We start from the raw sequence: 25,675 nt of genomic DNA, 5'->3' as shown, positions 1-25,675 counted from the left end.
GGGCCGGCGAATCGGCCGCGCGCGGAGCCGCCGCCCGATTTACCCTCCCCGGCCCGCGCGTTTCCCGCCGGACGCTGTTGAAGGGGGGATCCCCCGCGCGTTTCCCGCCGGACGCCGGTTAAGGCGACGCCGTGGCCATGGTACCGCGCGCTTCCGGTGCCGCCGGGCGGGCCGGGACAGCGGGAACGGGGCCGGGATAGCGGGAACGGGGCCGGGATAGGGAGATCGGGGCCGGGACAGCGGGAACGGGGCCGGGACAGGGAGATCGGGGCCGGGATAGAGAGATCGGGGCCGGGACAGGGAGATCGGGGCCGGGATAGAGAGATCGGGGCCGGGACAGGGAGATCGGGGCCGGGATAGAGAGATCGGGGCCGGGACAGGGAGATCGGGGCCGGGACAGCGGGAACGGGGCCGGGACAGCGGGAACGGGGCCGGGACAGCGGGAACGGGGCCGGGACAGCGGGAACGGGGCTGGGACAGCGGGAACGGGGCTGGGACAGTGAGATCGGGGCCGGGACAGCGGGAACGGGGCCGGGACAGTGGGAACGGGGCCCGACAGCGGGAACGGGGCTGGGATAGAGAGATCGGGGCCGGGACAGCGGGAACGGGGCTGGGACAGTGAGATCGGGGCCGGGACAGCGGGAACGGGGCCGGGATAGGGAGATCGGGGCCGGGATAGAGAGAATCGGGGCCGGGATAGAGAGAATCGGGGCCGGGATAGAGAGAATCGGGGCCGGGATAGATAGAATCGGGGCCGGGATAGAGAGATCGGGGCCGGGATAGTGGGAACGGGGCTGGGATAGGGAGATCGGGGCCGGGACAGCAGGAACGGGACTAGGATAGAGAGATCGGGGCCGGGATAGGGAGCTAGAGGTCGGGACGGCGAGATCGGGGCCGTTATTAGAGCCGGGACGCGGAGCGCCGCTGTCCCGCGGGCGGCCGCCGCGCCCCTGCCGCGGGACGGAGCCGCCGTGCCCGGCCCGCCGGCCGCTGCTGCGGAGAGCGGCCCCGGGATCCCCGGGCAGCCTGCCGGCCGAGCCGCTCTCCGCTCCCGGGCGGGCCGGGCTCGGCTCCGGGCCGGGCTCGCCCTGCCCGCCGCCAGCCCGGGCCGCTGCAGGTCAGTGACCGCCGGCTCGGCACCGAGCTGAGCTCCGAGGCGACCTCAGCCACGGGGAGTTGTGTCATTCAGGGATCTTCGCGTTCCCGACCCGCAGTTGTCAGCGCTCTTTGCTCTCCAGAGCTGTTCTGCACATGGAATGTGAGCTGAGCGGGCTGCGAGGGAGCCACGGGAGCTGCGCCTGCCCCTGGGTCCCTGGAAGTGTTCCAGGCCCCTAGATCCCTGGAATTGTTCCAGGCCAGGATCCCTGGGTCTGGAAGTGTTCCAGGCCCCTGGGTCCCTGGAAGTGTTCCAGGCCAGGATCCCTGGGTCTGGAAGTGTTCCTGGGTCCCTGGAAGTGTTCCAGGCCCCTGGATCCCTGGAATTGTTCCAGGCCAGGATCCCTGGATCCATGGAAGTGTTCCAGGCCCCTGGATCCCTGGAATTGTTCCAGGCCAGGATCCCGGGGTCTGGAAGTGTTCCAGGCCAGGATCCCTGGAATTGTTCCAGGCCAGGATCCCTGGAAATGTTCCAGGCCCCTGGATCCCTGGAAGTGTTCCATGCCAGGATTCCTGGGTCTGGAAGTGTTGCAGGATCCCTGGAAGTGTTCCATGCCAGGATCCCTGGGTCTGGAAGTGTTCCTGGGTCCCTGGAAGTGTCCCAGGCCAGGATCCCTGGGTCTGGAAGTGTTCCTGGGTCCGTGGAAGTGTTCCATGCCAGGATCCCTGGGTCTGGAAGTGTTCCTGGGTCCCTGGAATTGTTCCAGGCCAGGATCCCTGGGTCTGGAAGTGTTCCAGGCCCCTGGGTCCCTGGAAGTGTTCCAGGCCAGGATCCCTGGGTCTGGAAGTGTTCCTGGGTCCCTGGAAGTGTTCCAGGCCTGGATCCCTGGATCCCTGGAAGTGTTCCAGGCCCCTGGGTCCCTGGAAGTGTTCCAGGCCTGGATCCCTGGATCCCTGGAAGTGTTCCAGGCCCCTGGATCCCTGGAATTGTTCCAGGCCAGGATCCCTGGATCCATGGAAGTGTTCCAGGCCCCTGGATCCCTGGAATTGTTCCAGGCCAGGATCCCGGGGTCTGGAAGTGTTCCAGGCCAGGATCCCTGGAATTGTTCCAGGCCAGGATCCCTGGAAATGTTCCAGGCCCCTGGATCCCTGGAAGTGTTCCATGCCAGGATTCCTGGGTCTGGAAGTGTTGCAGGATCCCTGGAAGTGTTCCATGCCAGGATCCCTGGGTCTGGAAGTGTTCCTGGGTCCCTGGAAGTGTCCCAGGCCAGGATCCCTGGGTCTGGAAGTGTTCCTGGGTCCCTGGAAGTGTTCCATGCCAGGATCCCTGGGTCTGGAAGTGTTCCTGGGTCCCTGGAAGTGTCCCAGGCCAGGATCCCTGGGTCTGGAAGTGTTCCAGGCCAGGATCCCTGGAAGTGTTCCAGGCCAGGATCCCTGGAAGTGTTCCATGCCAGGATCCCTGGGTCTGGAAGTGTTCCTGGGTCCCTGGAAGTGTCCCAGGCCAGGATCCCTGGGTCTGGAAGTGTTCCAGGCCAGGATCCCTGGAAGTGTTCCAGGCCAGGATCCCTGGAAGTGTTCCATGCCAGGATCCCTGGGTCTGGAAGTGTTCCTGGGTCCCTGGAAGTGTTCCAGGCCAGGATCCCTGGAAGTGTTCCAGGCCCCTGCATCCCTGGAACTCTTCCAAGCCCCTGGATCCCTGGGTCTGGAAATGTTCCTGGATCCCTGGAAGTGTTCCAGGCCCCTGCATCCCTGGAACTGTTCCAGGCCAAGTTGGATGGGGCTTGGAGCAGCCAGGACAGTGGAAGTTGTCCCTCTGCATGGGTGCAGGAATGCTCAATTGCTGTTAAACATCCCTGGTTAAAGGATGTGATGCCTCAGGTTTTAGCTTTTATTTATTTTTTTTTTCACATTCTCTGCTGCTTTAGTGGGTCTGGGCATCATATTAGGGGATGGTGAGTTCTCTTCACAGAGCAGTGATATAGAGTGAAAATTTAATAGGGTAGGAATTTATTTGGGTATTGGTGAAATGTGTCACTTTTTGCTTGTTAACATAAATGAAATATGTTGTTTAGTCTGGTAACTGCAGCATTAGCAAAGTTGTCCCAGCTAAGGAGAAAAAAATACAAATTTCTACACTAAAAAGATAAGAGACAGACAAGGCAGAGTGACTCGAGTTCTTTCTGTACTTTCTGACAAAAAACTGACTACAGGTGTAACTAGCTGTAAGTGTAACTCGAAATCAGCACAATGAATATACATGAACCTATTGTGAAATACATGCATATGGAAATTAGGGTAATAAAAAAAGATCGAGTTCTCAGGAGTGTGTGTGTCCATTGAAAGGCAGTAAGTCCCCACATGCATGCAGCACTATAATAAACATACCGTTCCCTACAAACCTTTATTAGAATTGTAGAGTCTTGATTTTTTCCACATTTCAGCAGGGAGACAAAACAATTCCTGCTCTAGCTGGAGACCTAGGACAAATGGTCCAAATCTCAGGCCCAAGAACAGAAACAACATGGGCTGAAGAGAGAAAACCAAAAAGGATGGGACTTCATAAGCTAAAGATACTGACAACTAACTCCAACATGCAAATGAACCAAAACTTATGAAAGTGTGAGACCCCGTGACCTGTGGTCCATTTTTGTGTCCATTTTGGGTTGTGCTGCCCAAGGTGGATCTAGTTGAGGCCTCTTAATAAATTCCTGCTGCTTTATTCTTAAGCTCTGTCTAGTCTCTGTTCTAGGTCAGCCTTCACAAAGCATCAGTTGTTTAGTAATGTTCTGTTTTTCAGAGGTATCTCCATGCTGTAAATCGAATTTCTCATTCAGAGTCACAGAATTCCTTGATGTTTTTAAGCTTCAGCACAATCTCTGTGGTCCTTTGTGTTATGAGGGTCGTGATGTCCAGGCCTTCAGAGATAAGGGAAATGTGGAACTCTACAGAATGATTCTGACCACAGTAAAACTGCTTTTATTTTAGGAGTCCTAAGCACCAAAGCATATCCAGAATGCCTGCTTCCAGTTGAAAATTCCAAGCCCATGTTTTTATCCCAAATGGTAAGAAAAGCTGCTGCTCCTTCCTGCAATCCTGAGCTAAGAGAACAGCGTTTTCCTCAAAAAGCTGTAGCTCCTCTAAAAGCAGCACAAGATTTTGGCTCAGCCTCTGCACCACAGCTGTGCAGCTGCTTTTTCTCTTTGAGTTGCTGCTGGTGTGGTGTTACTGCTGCTGCTTTTGGAGGAACTTAGTTTAACACTGGGTGCTTAATTCTCTGTTGGTGAGCAATCCTGAATTGTACATGATTAGCAACTTCTCTAAACTTCAGCAGGTACAGTTTCACTGCTGCTTCTTTGGCTACAAATGAACAGAATAAATTTACTTAGCACATAGAATACAGGGTTTTGATTTGAATTGTGTTTGTGGAGTTTTAGTCCCTAAAATGCCACATGAGTTCTTGCCAGCAATGTCCAGACCCTTCTGTGGCAGAGGTCATCGCATGTTTTTTTGCCAAGACCTTTGTGTTGCTGTGTGCAAATGGTTCAATTTTTGTGCTCAGCAGTTCCATCTACCTCTAAAATTTTGGCTGTAGAGGCTTTGATCTCTGCTTTTTCTGCTCTTCTCCTCAAGGATCCTCCTGGAGAAGCTGCAGCACAAGATGATCCTTTGGTACTGCTGGAAGATAGCAGAGGACCTGAAGGTAAAACACACCAATCACCCTTTTTTGTAAGGAGATTAATTAAAGGAAAAGGGAGCTTTTATTTGTTTTTTCATTATAGAAATTTCAGAGTGAAAATATTCAAAGGTTGCTTTGATAAAAAGATGATAATTGTAACAAACATTCTTTAATTTTGCAAATTTTATCTCATTGCTGGCATTTCATTTTTTTTTTAATTAACTGAGTGGGTCTTCTGCCAGTGTGCCAGTGTTGAGATTCCTTTTGTTAACCAGATATTCATGTCTCTGAATAGACAGTTCAGAGGGGAAGGGGCTTGTTTTGATCCATTTTCCTCTTGTGAATTACTGTACTACAAAGGCATATTTTTCTTCAAGCAGCCTGTACCACGAAAGTGTCTTTCTAATCCTTAGGAATCCTAAAAATCACAATGTCAGTGTCGTTTCCTTTAATTTCTGAATCTGCCAATTTCAATCAGATTTAGGGAAGTGAAGGCTTTCTAAAGAAAACACATTTATGCAGGTTTCTTGGATATCTGGAATTGTGCAGAGGATAAAAACCACAAATAATACCCTAGTTAAGACAAAGAATCAGTACTTTTATACTCATAGGCAGCAGCTACCTGACTTAGCAGCATTTGCCTCCTCTGCTCAGCTAACAGTCGGTGAGGGAGAGCCTGCAATGTTTTTGGCATGATTTACACCTATTAAGAAAACTTGTAGTTTATGATGATGGCAGGGAAATACTCTTTCTGGGGTTTTCTTAATTAAACTTTTTTTCAAGTCAGAAATTGCAGTATTTTATTTTATTGACTGGGTTGCCTGAGCTCGAGTTACCATTGAGACTTTACTCAACGTTATTGGACTTTATTGATAGCAGCATTCAGTGCTATAAAAATTGTGTTAAATTAAGCCTGGTCTTACTCTTACCATTATTTAAGTTTTCTACTTCCTGAAAGGAAACAATTTGTTGTTGCAATAGATGATGTGGTTCCTGCAGGCGACAGATTCTTCCCAGCAAAATTAAATTGAAATATCTGAAATATTGAAGTAATTTAAATAAAATTGAAGTATTGAAGTAATACTTTGTCTCTACCTGTGAAATAGACATTTTGTGCCAATTATCTCAACAAAGGATGTTTGTCCTTCCCCACAGATGATGTTTTTATTTCTCAGTATGCTACTGGCCAGAAGGAAGCTCTGAGAGCAGCATTAATGCAAAAGTAAGTGTGAATTGTTGTTGGTGTGTGTGAGGAAGAAATGTTTTTTTTTTTTACAGTTCTCTGTCATTGTTCTTTTTCTGTGTATGCAAGTGTTTTCAATTGATTTTATTCCCTGGAGTATCTTGTGTCAAAACTTCCAGGAGAAATGCTGTGCGGGGGAAATATTTGCTTGGAGGAGATATGAAGAAAATGCTGTTTACAGGCACATTTTTATTTTTCTAGAACTCAGATTATTCCTGTTCATAAGGAGGTAAAGGTGCAGCTCTTGGGAAATGCCTCCACAGAAAAAAGGGAAGGTGCTGGGGATGACACCAGGTCAGCACCCAGGGAAGTTGACTCTGCAACAACCATTGCAGCAGCCACTGCTGCTGCCATTGCCACGACAGCTCCACTTCTCAAGGTGAGTGGGAGGAGCAGTTCTTTGTCCTCTTAAAATAGTAAATGCTCCAAACAAGCCTGAAATTGTTGATAGTAGCTCCAGAGAACCTCAATGTGTCTGCTCACTGATTTGTGTGTTTGTCATCTCACACTCGCTGACCAATATACCAGAGGGAACTGATTTGGATTTAACTAAATGAGCAGAAGACAGAGAATATTTAATTTATCTATTAGAAATTCACAATATTGCTAAACCACCAAAAGTTTAAGGCTAAACAGAATTTTGTTTCTTTTCGGATGCAAATCCAGGATTCTGTGAAGGATGTTTTGTTCTTTTGGTGCTCACATATCTTCTGCAATAATGTTTTTTTTCCCCCCTTTATTTTTTTTTTTTTAATCCTTTCTTGCAGGTTCAAAATGATTTGGAAGCAAAAGTGAACTCAGTTTCAGAACTGCTTCAGAAACTGCAGGAGACAGACAGGCAGCTGCAACGAGCGTCTGAACAGCAAAAAAACCTGAAGGCTCAACATGAGGAGCCCCACTACCACCAGAGAGTCAGCAAGCTTGAAAAACAAATGAATGCTTTCATGGTGCAAAGGATTCAGCACCTGGAAAAGCTACAGGAGCAACAAATGAATATTCAGGTATCTAAGTCACAAGGCAGAAACTTCAGGTTAATAATTTCTTCTGTATCTCAGAATTAATGTTATAATCATTTGGATTGTTTCTTAGTATTAGAAAGAAAGAAAGTTCAATGGAAATGGATCAAAAGAAGTGAAAGCATTCAACAATGAGAAAGACACTGAGGGGCTGGAACATGTCCAGAGAAGGGAATGGAGCTGGGGAAGGGTCTGGAGCCCCAGGAATGACTGAGGAGCTGGGGAGGGGCTCAGCCTGGAGAAAAGGAGGCTCAGGGGGGACCTCTGGCTCTGCACAGCTCCTGACAGGAGGGTGGGGCTGGTCCAGGTCAGGCTCTGCTCTCAGGGAACAGGGACAGGACCAGGGGAAATGGCCTCAAGCTGCACCAGGGTAGGTCTGGTTGGGTATTAGGGAAAATTCTTCACTGAGGGGTGGTCAGGCATTGGAACATGCACAGGGCAGTGGTGGAGTCACCATCCCTGGAAGTTTACAGAAATTATGGATGTGGCACTGGAGGACTTGGTTTGGTGGGGAGCATAGTGGTGCTGGGAGAAGACTTGGACTCAGTAATCTTAAAGGTCTTTTCATCTTTAACAATTCTGTGATTTAATGACCAGAAATATTCTGTACTTTTGTCTCCCAGTCCCATCTCATCAGCTCTGCAGTGAACATCCGTGGGCTGCAGCAGGGTCCTGTGCCTGCCCCTGGGCCCCTGGCAGGGCACTGGGAGAAGCCAGAGCAGAGATCACTCACAAATGAAGCACCTTCATCTCACAGGGGTTTATTCCCTGCCACTGCTGCACCTGCCCAAGGTGGGGACAGATTCTTCTTTTCACTCTTAGTTTTGCATTAATTTGGTGTGCATTAATATTGGATTGTGCATCACATCAGTAATGAGTAGTAAATATTTCTTCTGTCTAATTTGTTTTATTGGCCAATGCTCTTTATAATTTTTGTGACATTCTGAAGATGTTCCAGTATCTTCCAGTTTAAATTAAAGTGAGACTTTTGATGTACTGAATCTGCATAAGGAGGGGCCTGGATTTAAAATAATCTTATTGAGACATAATCTGTGTGGAAGGCTGTGATGAACTACAGTGGGGTCTTGGTTTTTTTAAAACCCCCTTATGATAGCAGTCAGAAGTATGAAATTTTCTTCCTGTTTACTTAACTAGTGCAGTAATGCTTTGCATTTTTGTGCAGAATTTATAGACCTGGCATGGGGTTTTTTCCCTAGATGTTTTTTCCTAGAGTCTGCAAGGGCAGGTAGTGATAGGACAAGGGGAAATGGCTCCAAACTGAAGGAATGTAGGTTTAGATTAGATGCCAAGAAGAAATTCTTGTGAGGGTGGTGAGGCCCTGGCACAGGTTGCTCAGAGATGCTGTGGGTACCCCATCCCTGGAAGTGTTCCAGGCCAGGTTGGACAGGGCTTGGAGCAACCTGGGATAGTGGGAGGTGTCCCTGCCCATGGCAGGGGGTTGGAACTGAATGATCTTTAAAGTCCCTTCCATCCCAAACCATTCTGTGATTCTATGATATCATTTCCTTTGAAGAAAATTGTCAACATTTAAATAACTTTATTTTTTCAGTGTTCCCTGAAGCATATTCAAGCACTTTTCCAAGTCATGGGGTTCATTCACAAAAATCTCCTCTAAAGACACCAGTTCCTCGAAGATATGTTCCAGAACCTGTACCCAAAAATGGGAAAATCTCAGAGAAAGAAAACTCTGTAGTAGAAAAAGAAAATATTTCCAAACCTACAAGAGAAGGTATTGCCCTCCACTGGCCTAACTAGTGTGGCCTGGTGGCTACTTTGTGCATTCCTCACCTTTTCTGACCTTTTCCCTTGGGTTGCTGGCACTTAAATGCATCTATTCAGAATATTTGGAATTTACATTTGGGAAGGGTTAGTTTTGTGTATAAGTCACTCATAAGTAACTAAATACTTAAAGACGGTGCTGATTTAATCTGTAGAGTTTCAACAGCACTGCTCACTGAAATATTTTTTCAAAGTCAAGTTTCAGGAAGATTTGACAGAATAATGTAAAACTTGGGAGCTACTCAATAACTTTGTCATTATCATTGGTTAAATTGAATTTTTATTTTATTTTTTCATGGGTCCACAAGGTCTCTGGGTTGTTATATTGAAAGCAGCAGATGTAAAGTAAATGTGAAGTAATTTTCTTCTACTGCTTTTCATCAGGTTCTGTCTCTGTTACAAAGCTGTTAGGTATTCCTATTGTTCCATGGGTCCAGGAATAAATGAAATAAGACAAAAGAAGAAGCATGCTGTCCATAATGTCACAGATTTGTTCTCAATGACTCAGTTCATTGCCATCCCAGTTCCATCTGCTTTGCTAATTTAAAGCAATCTCAGAAAGACAGATTAGTGTGTGTGGTTTTAAGTGACTTGCCTAAACTGAAATAAGTCTGTATATTTAAAATGTAAATATTTTACTCTCCTTGGTGAGTATATTGAAATACCTGGAAAGGAAAAGAAAATATTAAATCTATTAAACTAACTTACCTTTCTTTTTTTTCTGCTTAATTTCACTTCATTGTAGGTGAAGGGAAAGGTCTGGAACACGTTTTGAATTCTCAAGAAACACTACTAAAGCAAGTAGAATATTCCAAGAAGGCAGCATTAAACAGCACTGAAAGGAGCTGGCATTCTGAGAGACACAGGTGGATAAACACAACAACCCAAAACTGAGGAGAAGTTTGTGTTTCCATGAAACTGGGAGAGGTGCATTAGACACTGATGCTGTACCAGTCACTGGTGTGGCCCTGCAGCCTGGCACAGCTGTGCAGGAGTATTTCTGTTGGCATTACTTTTGGCAGGACCCAAGGGAACAGCTGCAGCTGTGCCAGGGCAGGTTTAGGTTGGATATCAGGAAAAGGTTTTTTCCCCCAGAGGGTTCTGGGCACTGCCCAGGCTCCCCAGGGAATGGGCACAGCCCCAAGCTTGACAGAGTTCTGAGACTTTGGACAACACTCAGGGACAGGGTGGCATTGTTTGGGTGTCTGTGCAGGGCCAGGAGTTGGATTCTGATCCTTGTGGGTCCCTTCCAGCTCTGATAGTCCAGGATTCTCTGGTTCTGTTGAATTGCAGGCAGATTAAGTCTATCCTTTTTGCCTAAGGATAGCTCAGAACACCTTTCTCAGAGGTCAGCAGGTTGCACTTGGAGTGTTTTACAGGAGCATCATCCACCTAACAATTCCTAAGATTTAAAATGGGTGAAAAAATGTTCTTAGCCATGCACTCTGAAGCATATTTTCCCCAGGCAATAATTTAAAGTTAAAATTTCATTAATACAGTGAGAAACTTCTCATATATGCTGTCTAATTTAGAACAGAATGCAGAAAGATCTTAATTGCTTCAAATGGAAAGATATCCAGAGTTTAAATGTTGCTCTATTAGATGTAATTTCACTATTGAAAATAAAAAGGATTGGGCTGAAGGTGTTAAGTGGTAAACAGAGAAAACCCAAAAACCTCTATATTACTTAAGATGCCAAAGCAAGTTCCAGTTTATCTAAAGCTTTGGTACTTGCACTGTAAATTCCTGCTTGGTTTCACAGTTGAATGCTTTCTTGGGGCACCTCAGGAGCCATGAGAGGTGTAACCTGAAGTGTTTCTCCCCTCAGACACAAAGCTTTGCCTCCAGATGCAATTTCTTCTTTTGAAAGCTACAGTTCAATTGAGAAAACAGTGCAAAAAGCAGATCATTTACTTCAAGATCTTGGCAAGTTGAGAAGAGAAATGCACAACATTCTGCAGGTAAAGTCAGTCTAATCACAATAAGCAAGGGTTTGAAGAAGGGGAATAAAAAATGTGGAGAAAAGCATAGAGGTCTGATACTAATAAAAGTGTTGCTCTTGCTTCTACACCTGTAAAATTATCCACATCTGTTTACAATTAATTGAAATATTGGAATCTCTGTGCCTGGAAGAGCTTTGTGCCTGACTAATGTTCTGGGTGTGCAATGGACTCTGATTGCCATTGTCCCAGACATAAAATAGGTGAGAGACAGGAAAGGACAGAAAGAGAAAAAAAAAAATAAAATTGTTTGTTTTAAGGTTTTGGATATTTTCAGTCCCTGTTCTCTGCAGAACTACAGAGCTGATGTAATTTTCCCATTTGGGAAAAAAACAATGTTCCATTTATCTCCAGCCAGCTTTAGGGCTGATTTAAACATTTCCTTTCTCATTTTGCCACTTTTTTTTTTGTATTGAGTGCTGTTTCCAAGGAAGTGCCTGGCATAGAATCCTTGTGCTGTTTCTTGTGCTACTGATTTTGTTCCTTTGAGGGTGCAAGATCTGCTTCTGAGCTTGTGACAACTGAGGCTTTTATCTCTTACTCTGGTGCCATTCCTGGCTCCACCTGTGTGCTGTGGTCCTTTCTGTCCTTGTCAATACACACAGTGAGAAAGGAGAAAAGCTTGAAAATTCACCTCTGTGAATTGGCTTGAAATGTAATAACTTTGATTTTGCTGGTTCATTTCTGTGGTTGGAAGTTTTAACTTGCATATTTACCTAAAAAAATATTTTGTATTACCTGTCTGGTTTTTGTTGCTATATCTGTAGAAAAGGCAGCCTCATCTGTCATATAGCATAGCTGATGTATTTTTTATAGATTTTGTAACACTTTGTGGATTTTAAATTTAACTATTATTATTAAGAATGGAACAGGTGCCTTGTGCCCCACTGAGGTTGCAAATATTTTCTTACCACTATTGCTAAAAACTTAAATAAATCACATACCTTAGTAAAGGCAACAGAGCAAGATGAGACGGGATAAGGAATGGGAGAAAGACACAGTTACAGAAATTATTTGAAATCTCTTTTATGAAAAAGGTCAATAAAAAGACAGATGTGATGACTTAACAAATGCAGAGTTGGGTCAATTAAACATTTAGCTACTGACTCCTCATCATTGAGAGGTTTGAAAGTGAGATAATGATAAGTTTTTGGGTGAATTATAAACCATCTCTGTAATAAAGCAAAGGTGTGAATTGGCAGAGACAGAAGGTGGTGCTCTAACCCAAGGAATTCATTGTGGCCAGAGGAACTGATCCAGTATCTCCTATGGATTTTACCTTAAAGTTTCAACAGCTCTTCTTCTGTCTTTTTAGGAAGCAAGTACATGGAAATCTGACATGAATGATCTTATTAAGGTATACCTTGATTTTTTTATGTGTGTTTCTTTTGTGGGGTTTTGAGCTTTCTATAAAATACTCAAATGCTGAAGCAGTTTTGAGTGTGTTTGCAGGAAGCTGCTGTGTCAGATTGGCACAGTGTGGGCAGCATTTTTTACATATTTAACAGATCCAGGTACCATTTCATGATCTGGGTTTCACTAGCAAGTCCACACCATTTTACAATCATATATCAATATTTCTTACCTTTTCTCACAGATTTTACCTGTCTTACTGAGTTAGTATTTGTCAAAAAGTTTCATTTTAAAATGAAAGCCAATATAAAATTGATAAATAACTTGGTATATTGCCTTGAACATAAACTTTTGTTTCATTTTGATTTGACAAAAAAGTAACCTTAAAGCCAAAACTGAGTTGTGATATGTGAGATTTTTTTTTCTGTTCTTTCAGTTGATGTTTTCAGGGTCTACTCAAGTCTGGGCATTTTGGTTTTGGTTTGAGGTGTTTTTTTTGTTTGTTTGTTTTTTTGGTTTTTTTAAATGTACATTTATCGCTTTGAATTTTTTTACTATTTGATGAAGTTTTAATGGGCCTCTGGGTTTTTTCTCAGGAGTGTGAGAATGAATGTAAGAACTTGTTTCCTGTGTTTGTGTCCCTTTCTTTTGTACTTAGCAGCTAATTTATGCTCGATTTTTATCTCTGTAAAAGGGTTCTGCAAAGTGAGAGGTTTCATTGTTCCTTCTGGAAAGTGAAAATGAGTAAAAGTAAAAGAGGATCAAGGGGCTGCTGAGGGATTTATCGTGTTAAAACTTATAAGTTTTGCTTGGTGTTTCTTGGGGGTAGATTGATGCCAAACAAGTGCATATATTTAGAGGACTTGGGCTTTTATTAGGCTCTTAATTATATTTAATTACTGTTACATGGAGAGATTTGCTTGTGATACTTCATGTCTCTAATTGCCATCTTTTCACATGCTTATTAGCCTCATTAGCATTGCCTCTCATACTTCACATCATTTTCCATTTGAGTCCTTTTGGATGTCTTTCACTTCTCTAAATATATTTGCAGCATAATGAACATTCTTGAGTAATTAAGTTGCTGATAGTGCACATGGGCAGTATTTCATATGATGGCATTGATGTGATAATAGATTAATAGGAAATTACAATCTCTGATTAAAAGCTAGAGGTTCTCTTTCAATTTTAGGCAAAAAATCCTCCTGTTGCACCTGATCCTCCTGAACATCATCTCGTCAGCAAACCATCCATCCTTCAAAATATCCAAGTGCCAAGGTCTATACTGACAGATGCTGAAAGGATTTTGAGAGGAGTGCAAAACAATAAAAAAGTCCTTGAGGAGAATCTGGAAGCTGTTAGTCATGCAAAAGATGGAGATGCCATCTATGCTTTCAGTAGCTCCTTGACTACAAACAGGTCAGAGTCTACAATTCAGTGCTTTGTGAGATTGATGTTTCCAAATCTGGGCATTGAAGAACTTGTGTTCTTCCCTGCAAAAAGGATTTATTGACTCTTGCTAGCAATCATCTGATTCTTGAAATACAGATTTTTTCGACCCTTGTGGTATGAACTGATTTTTGTCAGGTGCCTAAATCTGATTTCTTAGGCTTTAACACTGGACAAACTGCTCTGCTGCCAGGGCATTTAACTGTTTCCATACCAACATGCATTTAGAAGAAAATTGAACCCTAATTTAATTATTCAGAGCAGAAGAGGCTTCATAAGCCTGTAAATGTACAGAATTTAATCATCTTGCAACAGATCTTTGGCTTTGGAACTTTTGCTTTGTTAGTTGTGTTAAATACTCCTGCTTGAATCATAATGGAAATTTTCTATTTAAAAAAATACAATATAAATTTGCATTTTCCTGAGGAAGGTAGCTATTCTGTATGCATAAGGATTTTTTTTGAGGCATGTTACCTGCCCTCATCTTTTAGACAATGTAGTAATTTGTTAAGTTGGAATATTTTTGTTTTCTTGTTTTTTCAGTTGTGATCAAAGTAGGAAGTGACACATGGCTGCCTCTTATTCCTAAAATATTTGTAATGATGTCAATATTTACCAGCATTTGCAGGTGGCACCATGCAGGAGCAGATTTGGGGTTGGGACTCTCAATGGGCTTTGTTTGGTGCATTTTAGGGGATGCAGAGGTGCAGAATCTCACTTCTGTGTTCTGGGCTTCTGGTTTTAGAGCATTTAAAGGTCACTACTTTCCCAAGAACAAATCTGTGCAATTTGAGAAGCATTGACCTAAAATGGTTCTTTCTTCTGTTTCAGAGATGTCCTGGAAGAGATTCGTATCCGAAGAACTGTGGATGAGAGGATCAAGGAAATCAGTGAGGAAATCCAGGTAGGGCTGGAAAAATGAGTTCAGATTTTTGTGTTGGGTTTTTCCACCTTGACCTTGTTCTTTCACGTCCACAGTAAAGTGATTTACTCACCTCCTGAAAACATGAGAAAGCTGCTTATTATTGCTGGCATATAGTAAGCTATAGTAAAATAAATATAACAAATAAATAATAATAATAATTGATAAATAAATAAATTAAAAATAAAATATTTACCTCTGTTGTAAAACTGCAGTTATGTAATAAAAACCCCTGGTCTCACTTGCTGGCTAACATGAAAAATAGGCCCTTTCTCATAGCTTCAAAGTTACCCATGCATTGCTGATAACCTTGAAGACAAAAATTTCCATTTATTACATTTATGTTTTCTATTTAGGCTGAAATGGCAAGAAATTATTCAGAACGAGGGAAACATGATCAGAAATGTACCAAGAAAACCCAAAACCTCAGGGCTGCGAAGACCAAGAAAGAAACTAAAGAGAAAACTCAAAACGTCCAAGGATGCTTGACAAAAAAGCCTTTACCTGTAGCTAAGCCATTGCAGAAGGAAGTGGAAGATAACACAAGGAAACAGAAGTTTAGAACTTACTTTTCTGAAAATGTGAAGAGTAAAGAAAGAAGGGGAGATGTGAGTTGTCAAGTAGTTGGTTTATTTTCTGGGAAAAAAAACTGTTTAGTATTGACATGAAAAATGGTGTGTGCAGGTGTACTAATTCAAAATGAAAGTGATAGCTTTGTCCTGCTCCAATTTACATAAATGAAGAATTGTAAACGACTTTTTTTTTTCCTTTTTGGCGTCCATCAGGGAGCTGTAGGTGGAACTACACTGACCACATATGAAGATTATCTGTCTCAAGTTTATGGAAAACCCATTTACCAGGGCCACCGGAGTACGCTTAAAAAAGGACCTTACCTGAGATTTAACTCTCCCTCTCCCAAATCTAAACTGCCCAGACCCAAGCTGATAGAGACTGTTAGAGGTAAGTGATTCTTTGATGGGAATAAGGTGTTCCTTCCCAGTTTTTTTACCAGGAATTCCTTGTGAAAATGAATCTGTTCATTTTAGTTCATCTGCTTTTCAATATGAAGTTTAAGCAACTGCAGTGGCTTTTCAGAGAGGTGGTCACTGCCTCAGGTTGGTCAGGGCTTAAGAGGCATTTGGAAAATGCCTTTAATTTAATTTTTGGTCAGCCCTGAAGTGGTCAGGCAGTTGGACTAGATGGTTGTTCTAGGTCCTGTCCATTTGAAATAGTTTATTTAAGATCCTCTTTTCAAAACTAAAAAACACCAGAAGTTTTTCAGCTTTGCTTAAGGTGTCTCTTGCTTATTTTAGATTGTCAAATAAACACTTATTTCTAAATATGATAAATGTATTAGTATGTGTTTATTGTTGTCCAAGATTTAATGAGCTGAATTGCTAAAATTAATCACAAGTGAGTGTGTTGGAAAATGAACTTAGTTTTTTATAAAGGTCACTGGGAGATGTATTTTGTGTCAAGTTTATCCAGTGATTTTTCATTTAAATATTTAAGTCATTCAGAGTTCAGAAATGTACTGAGACTTGAAAACTGAAAGAAGTCTGATATTTAGTTTCTTGTTTCAAATGAATAAATTGAAATATGAAAAATTAAATATATGGGCATGAAGATGAAAATATTGAAAGATGTAATCAGAATAATTGATTAAGTTCACTAAGTGCAAGTAACTCCTTTTTCTCCATCCAGTTAGAGTTATAAGCAGAAGAGAAATCCTTTCTGTGATAGCTTGTTAAGGTTATTGAACTGATAAAGGTTATTAGTTGGTTAATAATGAATTCTGTTCCTTAGTTTTGTTGGCAAAGTGTTAGGATAAGAGGCTCCTAATTTTCTAACTAATAAAAATGTGTAAGAATAATTACAGAAGGAGACTAGATGATATCTGACATAGGTCAGTGTAGATAAACTTAATCTAGAGTTAGTAATGTTTTAACTGGATCTGTTTTAGTTCTTAATTACCTTTTCAAAACTTAACTGATTCTTGATGCAAAAACTAAGAATAATCTTTAATTGGTATTAAAAAAAAACAGTGTGGATAATTTTACTGGAGAGAAATGACATGAAAAAAGATAATGATGAAGGGAAAGTGTGGAGGTGGGAGAGAGGCTTAAGAGGAAGAGGTGGTTAAGATGGTGGTGGGCACAATGGAGTTAATAAGATGTGCACCTATGGAAAAATATTAACTGGCTCCCTCCATGCTTCTTGCACTTAGGCTGTTGTTACCCATGCAGGGAAAATATACTTGATGCAGTCTTAAATGCCATGTTTAAAAATGCTGCCTGGGTTTTTATTACAGCTGTCAAAACATTACATTCTGTGTGAAATATGAGAGATTAACATCAGAAGGCAGCCAGTCACTTGATGAAATCATGTTTTTAGGCCATTGCAATGGGTGGTGTAAAACATATCTGTGTTTCTGAAGACAGGCAGTGCTGAGGTTTGAGGCAGGGGATTTTAAAACATCATCATTTTAATCATCATCATTATTATTATTATTGTTGTTGTTATTATTTGAGGCTGGATATTTTAAAGCAAAAATATGGGGTTTTTTAATTTATTTATTTTAATATTACTAAAATAATAATGGTCTAGTGGAAGGTGCCCATGGCAGGAGGTCAGAACTGCTTGATCCTGAAGATTCCTTCCAACCCAAACCCTCCTGTGATTCTGTGGTTAAGATGTACATCCACAGTGGCAAGTCCTCAAAATAGTGCAAGAATCTCTTGTTTGGCCTGAGCTGGCCTTTATGGCACTTTTCCTTACCTGTGCTCTGGAGCCCAGTTGTGATCTGTGAAGAGAAAGTGTTATTGGTAGACATTATTCCCAATTCTCAACACCCTCCTGGAAAATGTGGGTTATAGCCCTGGCAAAAAACCTAGAAAACTTTTCAAAACTCACCATTTTTTTAAAAGGTCACATCAAAACTGCCAGCCTTGTGACTTAGGTATTTTGTTTGCCCTCTCTTGGATGACTTTGCTTTGGTGAAAAATAGTGTATCCTCTGTTATACTCACTTGAGGCACGATATAACACTGGTTTTGACTATTGGCCGTGCTGTGCAACCATAATTTAATTTATTCTGTATAGATCTTTTTGGGTGAAATGTGTGCTAGTAAGCACTTAGGGTAGTAATAACAGTGACCACTAAAATTTGGATTGAGAACAGACACTTCTTTAAAAATATTTAATCAGCAGTTCTGCTTTTGCTGAGTCCTAAATGAATTTTCTTCTGTATTTATTGGCCTCTTGTCTTTTACAGAAGGTCATAACCTTTCCAGGAAGGCCAATTTCATCATTCCAGAAACAATATTTTGTGAAGTGGCAGAAAGAGTGCCCCCCTCCCCAGTCTAATTATAACAAATAGGCCATTTGATCATTTGAAACCACCAGCTGAAATTCAGTGACATGGAAAGGTGCAGCTTCTGTGCAGCTGGAACGAGCTGCTCCTGTGCTTCAGCTTTTTTCTCTTGGGGGCAAATAGAAATGAAAGGGAAAACTGCACTGGATCAATGCTGCCTTCAATCTTGCAGAGCTCCTGCGTGTGACAAACAGCTTCAAAGCTCTTTGCTGGCAAACAGAGTGAACTCTGGATAGCCTTTTTCCACAGTGCTTCCCTTCCAAGCCATGAAGTCATGCTGCAGGAACAAAAACGTGTGTTTGCAACAGTAAAGCCACCATAAAATTTGTTTCTCTATTTAATATCAGGCTGGAGTTATGGAAGTTATGGTTTTGTCTCTATCCTGGCAGTAAATAAAATAAGGCACCTCCTTGTGTTCTTATCTGAAGGAAAAATAGAATTTTTTGCACATTGTGTAAAGGAGCAGCACTCCAGTGAGTGTGTGTCCTACTCCCAAGCTTTCTGATTTTAACTGAAACTGAGGTTTGTTTGATACTGGCATTATTTATCTTTGCCTCTTGGTGAGACTGTTGGTCAAACTGCTTGATTTTTGTCCTTTCCTTACCTTGCCAATAAAATGGAAAAATAATCCGTGATGTTTCATGTGGGACTCACAAAGACAAACCAGTTCCATCATTTTGGGGGCTGCTCTTTGGGAAGAAGCTGTTATGGCAAAGCAAAGTATAAATAATAAAATCAGGAATAGTTCTGTGCTCCTCTACAGGAGGAGTGTAAATAAAATGCACCAAGGTTGAATGAGCACTTCAAAGCACCAAGTTTTTAAAAAAACAAAGGAGGAAATCAACAAATCTCTTTCACCTTAGGCATGATGAGTTCTTCCCTTCACAGATTCCCTTCCTGGCCTTGATGTACCAGGTGATAAAGGCTTCAAAATTATTGTCAGTCTTTGGCCTTGGGTTTGATTGGCTGAAAAATCCAGACTCGTTAAATTACTTTATTTTGTTAGAGCAGTCCACTGAGCTTGTTTTAAATTAGTGTTAGAATAAGGATGTTTATTTAAGACTGAAATGGCCATCTGGAGAGTCTCTTTTCAGTCATTTTATAACTCTCAACCATTTTCTTTGCAAATAAACTATGGTGACTAATGCTTAGTTTCTTATGGGAAGTTAGGCAAAAAATTCAACTAGCACTTTTATGAGTAAGAGATCATTTCTAAAAAAAAAAGCTGGAATTATTTTCTTGCATAATATGAACTGATAAATACATGTAAAACACTGTTTTTCTAAAGCTAAGTTTAATTAAATGTCTAGTTTCTGCCCAGTGCAAATAAACTTTGCAGAGAAAAATGAAAAGTTGCAAGCAATTAAAATGAGGTGCTGTGTGTATACAGTACTTAATCATTCTCACTGTGAAAACCTTGTTTTTGCAAGTTGGCAGCATTACAGATACGCTGCCAATTCCTGCTTTTACTCAAAAGTTCAAGGCCAAGGGGGACTGTTAGATCATGTGGTATGACCTCTTCTAAATCACAAGCCTCTGAACTGTATCTATTTATGTTACAGAGGCCAGTAGTTTGTCTGACTGCAGAACAGTTTTTTGGGCTAACCTGTGCTTTGCAGAAAGGCATAAGCTCATCATTTAAAGACAGAAGAAATTCTGCTTCTTCCCATGGCAAAATATCTTGTGCTTCAAAAGCAAACAGGACACTTCAGATTTATGATCTGATTTGTAGTGAGGTTTTGGCTTCAGTTTACAGCTACTTCATTTTCCAGGTGACTTTTCCTTAAAAAATGAAGATTGCTTATTAATGTCTAATTTATTTTAATATTTGCAGAGGTACAGAATTAGTGCTATTATTTATGGAAGTCTTCTCTTGCTCCATATCTGAGACATTCTGTTGAGACCTCTGGGGGTTACATTTATCCTGTTGACCAAGGCATTGTGTTGTGATTTCTCATTCCATTCCTTACCCAGCACATCCATAAACATTTTCTAGAGATGCTTCTTCTGGCCTGTGTTTTCTCACTGAGGAGTTGTGACTTGCTCTTGTTTCCAGGCCTACAACCCGTAATTTGTCTGTACAAAAATACCACTTTATCTGCTTGTCTGCATCTAACAAAAGTCACGTTATCAATCTTTATTTTCCCTATGTTTTATAATCATTGACTTTCATTCTTCAATTAATTAGGAGGCTCTTAAATGTGAACAGAGCTAAGAAGTGCTTGTTGCTACGTGTTGACTGGCTGCAGGTACAGGGAGGTGATTATTAGAAACAACAGAGGAGTAAAATGACATTTTTTTGGCTGTTATAAAGGCATGGAGTTGGTTATCAGCATGTTTCTTTCCAAATTCATTACCCTAACACCTACAAAATAACAGTAGAAGCACTTCTGCCTGATTGACAATTGTTGACACCTTTTTGGGGGGAATTTTCAGGCAGTTTTATTCATTTATATTAAAGGTAATAATTTCCCTAATGATATTCATTGTTTGCTGTAAGCAGCATAAGACCTTGCATGACTGTATGGTGAGAAATGCACATTGCAATAAATGCTCTCCTCTGCTCTTTGCTTAAGACATTTTTACATATAAATTACTTCTGGCTGGCTATTTACAATACACTTGAAAAGCTGGGCCAAAAAATCATGATGGAAGTCAAGACTTTTGGGTTTTAGCTATGGTTTGATTTTGCAGTAGCAATGAGTTGTTAAAGCAGGAATTTTCAGATTATACCTGTTCCTCTGAGTACCTGTCGATTTTGTGGCTGCATTTCAAACCTGCATCCTGGATTTCTTCTTAGCTGCTAAATCACACATTCAGTTCCAAATTTCAAACTTAAATAATGGATTTCTTCTTAGCTGCTAAATCACACATTTTGTTCCAACTTATGGCTGTCCTTTGGTCCTTTTCACGTTTCTCTGCCCTTATCTGCTAGATTCAACTAAAAATTGCATTTTTAACTCCTTCATTGCTGCCAATACGGAGACATCTTTCAGGTTCTGCCCTTCGGAACTCCCTCCCTCATTCCCTCCATCCCACAGCAAAAATTTGCAGTGGATTCAGTAGGAAGGCTTGGCTCAGTAGAGTGTTGTCACTGGGTTTGTGCATGCTTTGTGACCTTTCCAGCTTGTGTGCTCTTGTTTCAGGCACAAAGGTGAAGTCAGCAAAGACCCAGACCTGCTCTCACACGCAGAAAGTCATCAGCAGCCCCAGGAAGAAGAATCCTGTGTATGCCCAGCAGAGCCAGTACCTCTTCAGACCCAGCCAGGATGTCCCTGCTGCCTCGGGTCCTCTGGAAGGTCACCTCATTCCCATGGCTGTTCCACTAGGTAGGAGCAAATAACCTGCAGCAGGTTGTGTGCAGGTTAACTGCTGCTATTTCATGGAAATACAACTTTTATCTTCTTAAATCAATGGTTTGAGGGTTGGGATTAGGTGATCTCTGAGGTCTCTTCCCACCCAAATCGTTCCATGAGGTTTGCACCTGCCCTTCTCATAGGAAAGCTGAGGGATTGGTTGAAAATGTTCTGGTTTTCCTCATCCTTCGTGCTGGATGTCTGGTGACACCCTGACAGAGCAATTACTTGCTTAGCTGTACCTGTTTTGGTTCATTTTGGTTTTAGGCTTCATGTTCCTTTCAGTTTGGTATTCAGGAACTGAATCACTCCCCCTTGGATTCAACATTTGCTATGACTTCAGCCCAACAGTTTCAGTAGGACTGTGCCAAGCACAGTAAATTCCTTGTCATGACTTCTGGATTTTTGCATTTTCAATAGAACCTTTATATAGGGCTTGTTTTGAGAAGGGTTAGTATTATATAGGCATTGAAATAAGGTAATTATTTTTTTAAAGGGCTGTCTCAGACAAAAATTTGTGGGTTGTTACACCAAGTGTACTTGAGGTGTGATGGTCTGTAGTTTTTGAATGGCAAACACAATTCTTGTTTTCAGCAGTAGATGTCACCAGAGTCAAGAAAAGTGAATAATTTTTAAAAAGGGTAGTGTTGAGTTGACAATTTCTACTGGGAAAGCTTAACATTAGCTGGTGAATTACTGTAGTTTAGCTAATGTTCATAGGGGGCTTTTTAATTGGCCTGTAATTGCACACAGAATCTCAAAACACACAGAATATAATTTTAATTAATTTATTAATTTCCTGCCTTTGGAGATGGATATATGAAGTTTTAATTGGTTTTCAACTGTCTTTAGGTCAAACCCAAAGCAGCAACACATCACTGCAGACTGCAGGAGTAATCATAGATAAACCACACCCTATCACAGTTACAACCTCTCTTCCTCAAGTGCCACCAAAGCCTCCAGTCGAGGTAAAAAAACCAAATATAGCTGTGATAGAGATGAGATCAGAGAAAAAGGACCCACCTCAGCTCTCTGTGCAGGTACATGTCAAGAGTGATGATGATTTGTTTGTTTATTTTAATGAGTGCTAACTACAGGCAGCCTGATCCATCAGTAACAGACTTGGACATCAGTAGATGGTTTTCAGTAAGAATTAGAAAAATATGGAATGGAAGGACCAAACAGTTCTCATGCTATATTAATATATTTATTCATCTTTTAACAATTATCTTTATTAGAAAATAGAAAGGGAAGAAATAGAAAACTATTTTTTCACTAAGTCACCTATGCAGGGCATTTGTAAAATTTATGTTACATTTTCTTTTTTTTAATGAGATTTTTGAGCCAGAACAAACTTGGAATAAAAGAAGTATAAATATAAATGTCAGTTTTCTTGGATGATTGCTTTGGCCTTTAAGATTTCTGTTTCAAGCATGATTGTCAACCCAAGGGTTTCACTCCTGATTAATCAACCCTTGCAGTCCTTACCTTGTGGGATGGGGTTTGTTGTTTTCATTTTTACATGAGTCTGTTGTCAAGGAAGTGAATGTTTCTAACATGTTCCTTATTTTGGATTCCATTTGTTGAGGCTGCACCCACTCTCCCCCACACCTTTCATACACAAATGATTCATGGAACTCAGAGTTAAACACAGGTAGGGTGTTCTGTGCTTTGTTCCCTTGCTGTGTCACTTCATTCCACCCACTGACATTTTGCTGTTATTTCATCCAGTTCTTAAATATTTAAGGTGATTTTTCTTTTCCCAGAGGAATGAAGCATTGAAATCTTTGTTCTTAACAGAAATACAACACATTTTAATGCTGTAATGGATGTGCCTTGATTACAAACTATATTGTAATTTTCTAAACTACTTGCAGGTCCAACACACCTCTGCTCTGACTATTTTAGTTAATTAGTACAGTTACACTCACCTTCTGTTCCATGCAAGACAGTGTCAGGAAATTAGAGAACAGGAGAATCAGGTACTACAACTACAAGAGGAGAGGGACTATTTCTTGTGTTAATTTTTGACATTACAGTAATTTGATTTTCAGAACCAATACTGATATCAGATACAGGCATGAGAAAAGGCAAGCACTGAATTTTAGTGGCTCAGAAGCATGTGGAAGAAAAAAATCTAAAAAGTTCAATGATAATAGCTAAGCTAGTATGCAGATTTTTTTATTGATGCTTTTTTTTTCTGTCCTAGGTATTACCAAATGTTGATATTGACAGTGTTTCAAGTGCCAGTGGGAGTGTAAGTCCTGTTCCTCCAGGCTCTGAGCCTCTGCTCCCTCTTGTCAATGCTGTAATACAGGTACTGATTGTCTGGCAATTCAAACTTGCTCAAAAGGAAAATATGTTAAATTGCTGCAAAGTTCTCATTGTCTTTCTTTAGTTAGAGAAATGAGACAGTTCTAGAAAAAATGAATAATTATTCTAAAGAATTTATAGTACAAGGTATTTGTTTAAGAAAATGAAAAATTGTAGAAAGATGCCTTCTGCCAAGATTAAATTGCCACCATGGTAAAATGCTTAAGAAAAACAGTGTTCATGTATCCTGTAAAGAATTATTATCCCTGTTGGCCCATGCCTGTCTTGTTTTCACTGGCTTCAGTGCTCTGAGGATGTTCCTCATCCCTCCCTCTGCTGCTTGGCTCTTCTGGAGTGGTCAGTGGTGTGGGCACTGAGCCCCAGGAGCCTGTGGTGGTGTAGTGGCCACTCTTTTCTCTTTCCCTACAACTTTTCAGAAGTGTTTTTAATCTTGATGTGAGCAGCAGGGGTGGTTTTTGTGCAGCTCTAAGGGTAACTGCTGTGTGCTGAGGGATCAGGACAGGGTGTGAGAAGGCTTGGTGAGGCAGTGATTATTTTTGTGTGGGTATTGTACATTCCATTTTCCTCACTTCAGGAGTTAGGTCCTCCAGAGTCCTGTGATGGTATTCACTGAGTCAGACAGAGATTGTGGACAAAAATAGTGATTTGTATTTAAAATTCTATTATTCCATCCCAGCAAGTTGATTAGAGAGATGGAGCTCCTCTCCTATGAGGAAAGGCTGGGAGAATTGGGATTGTTGAGTCTGGAGAAGAGAAGGCTTTGGGGTGACCTTCCAGTACCTGAAGGGACCCTATAAGAAAGAGAGAGACTATTTACAGGAGTAAGGACAAGGGGGAATGGCTTCAAACTGACAGAGAGTAGGTTCAGATTGGATATCAAGAAGAAATCTTGGATTGTGAGGCTGCTGAGGCACAGGCTGCCCACAGAAGCTGGGGCTGCCCCATCCCTGGAAGTGTCCCAGGCCAGGCTGGACAGGGCTTGGAGCACCCTGGGATAGTGGAAGGTGTGATTTAGTTGATTCTTGTAATGAAGTTTTCCTGTTAATGCATTTCCACCCCCCCAAAATGAAATACCTAACAACTGCAATCTGTCTTTGTAAGGCTCCAGAAGAAATACACAGTGAAGAGGAAGACACAAAGCTCCCAGGAGCTAACTTCATTGATGTTACTGATGTCACACAGGTAATCCCATTGCAAAGGTGTCTTTTCCTTTTAATGATTTTTATGTTATTCTGTCAAAATTGGAAACACAGCGTAAAGAAACTATTTTGCTTTCCTAGCAGCTTTAAAAGTGCACTTTCTGAGCAATACTGAACTGTTTACAGTGTTATAGAGGATATTAGAAATTACTGTGTGTTGGTGAGTACAGAACCTTTTGAAAAATTAACTTTAATTTGGATATGTTAGAATTCACTAGAAATACAAGTATTTCTCTAAAATCAGCAGTGATTATAGCAATTGGACTTTGCAATTTAAAACTCTGCATGTAGTGAATTTAGTGACAGGCTGAGAGAGCTGGGGTTCTTCATCCTGGAGAAGAGAAGGTTCTGAGAAGACCTTGGAGCACCTTCCAGTGCCTAAAGGGGCTGGAAGGGGCTTTGGACAAGGGCCTGGAGTGACAGGACAAGGGGGAATGGCTTCAAACTGATAGAGGGCAGGGTTAGAATTAGATCTTAAGAAGAAATTCTTGACAGTATTGTTGTTTATGGTAACACAGGTTTATTTGAGATCCTCTTTCACAGTTTCATTTTTTTAGGTAGCAAATCCTTTCTTTTGTCTGGGGGGTTCTGAGAAACACAAGGCTGGTGAACCAGCCTGTATTTCACTTTACTGAGCAAAACTTATTATGTGTAATCAAAATCTACCCAAAAATGTATTCTTTTTACTTCTATGTATTCCTGATCCCAGGATTAGTGTGTACATCAGATATTAGCCCTAGTGCTTACAGATAAATTATTAACTCATTTTAAAAATATATCTAACATTATCAGTCTGTTAAAACAGCCCTAATTTGATGGTTTGTCTACCAAAAGTGTGTAAATGCTTGATTCATTTATAG

General features: G+C 41.5%; 1 protein-coding gene across 21 annotated transcripts in view; it reads left to right on the top strand.

The window, feature by feature from the left end:
- The first annotated feature begins 13 nt into the window (after nucleotides 1-13).
- Nucleotides 14-25,675, top strand: part of KIAA0586 (KIAA0586 ortholog) — a 101,882-nt gene continuing 76,220 nt past the window's right edge. For 13 of the 21 annotated variants that reach the window (XR_014955841.1, XR_014955839.1, XR_014955840.1 and 10 more), the window contains exons 1-19: nucleotides 1,038-1,117; nucleotides 4,081-4,157; nucleotides 4,726-4,795; nucleotides 5,927-5,993; nucleotides 6,216-6,393; nucleotides 6,782-7,015; nucleotides 7,654-7,822; nucleotides 8,601-8,780; nucleotides 9,576-9,696; nucleotides 10,659-10,791; nucleotides 12,146-12,187; nucleotides 13,376-13,602; nucleotides 14,464-14,536; nucleotides 14,911-15,162; nucleotides 15,340-15,514; nucleotides 21,073-21,255; nucleotides 22,135-22,322; nucleotides 23,492-23,599; nucleotides 24,718-24,798. Coding sequence is in view for 14 of the 21 variants with exons in the window: in XM_085580953.1 (XP_085437079.1) it covers nucleotides 4,140-4,157; nucleotides 4,726-4,795; nucleotides 5,927-5,993; nucleotides 6,216-6,393; nucleotides 6,782-7,015; nucleotides 7,654-7,822; nucleotides 8,601-8,780; nucleotides 9,576-9,696; nucleotides 10,659-10,791; nucleotides 12,146-12,187; nucleotides 13,376-13,602; nucleotides 14,464-14,536; nucleotides 14,911-15,162; nucleotides 15,340-15,514; nucleotides 21,073-21,255; nucleotides 22,135-22,322; nucleotides 23,492-23,599; nucleotides 24,718-24,798 (2,499 nt within the window). In the remaining 7 variants the exon portion in view is untranslated. Of the gene's footprint in view, nucleotides 141-974; nucleotides 1,118-4,080; nucleotides 4,158-4,725; nucleotides 4,796-5,926; nucleotides 5,994-6,215; nucleotides 6,394-6,781; nucleotides 7,016-7,653; nucleotides 7,823-8,600; nucleotides 8,781-9,575; nucleotides 9,697-10,658; nucleotides 10,792-12,145; nucleotides 12,188-13,375; nucleotides 13,603-14,463; nucleotides 14,537-14,910; nucleotides 15,163-15,339; nucleotides 15,515-21,072; nucleotides 21,256-22,134; nucleotides 22,323-23,491; nucleotides 23,600-24,717; nucleotides 24,799-25,675 lie in introns of those variants that run through there. The other 8 variants (XR_014955842.1, XM_085580949.1, XM_085580948.1 and 5 more) reach the window with 4 other exon arrangements.

The sequence above is a fragment of the Lonchura striata genome, chromosome 5, assembly GCF_050655825.1.
Source record: "Lonchura striata isolate lonStrDom1 chromosome 5, ASM5065582v1, whole genome shotgun sequence".
Classification (NCBI taxonomy): Eukaryota; Metazoa; Chordata; class Aves; order Passeriformes; family Estrildidae; genus Lonchura; species Lonchura striata.
This window is presented reverse-complemented; position numbering and strand designations above follow the sequence as displayed.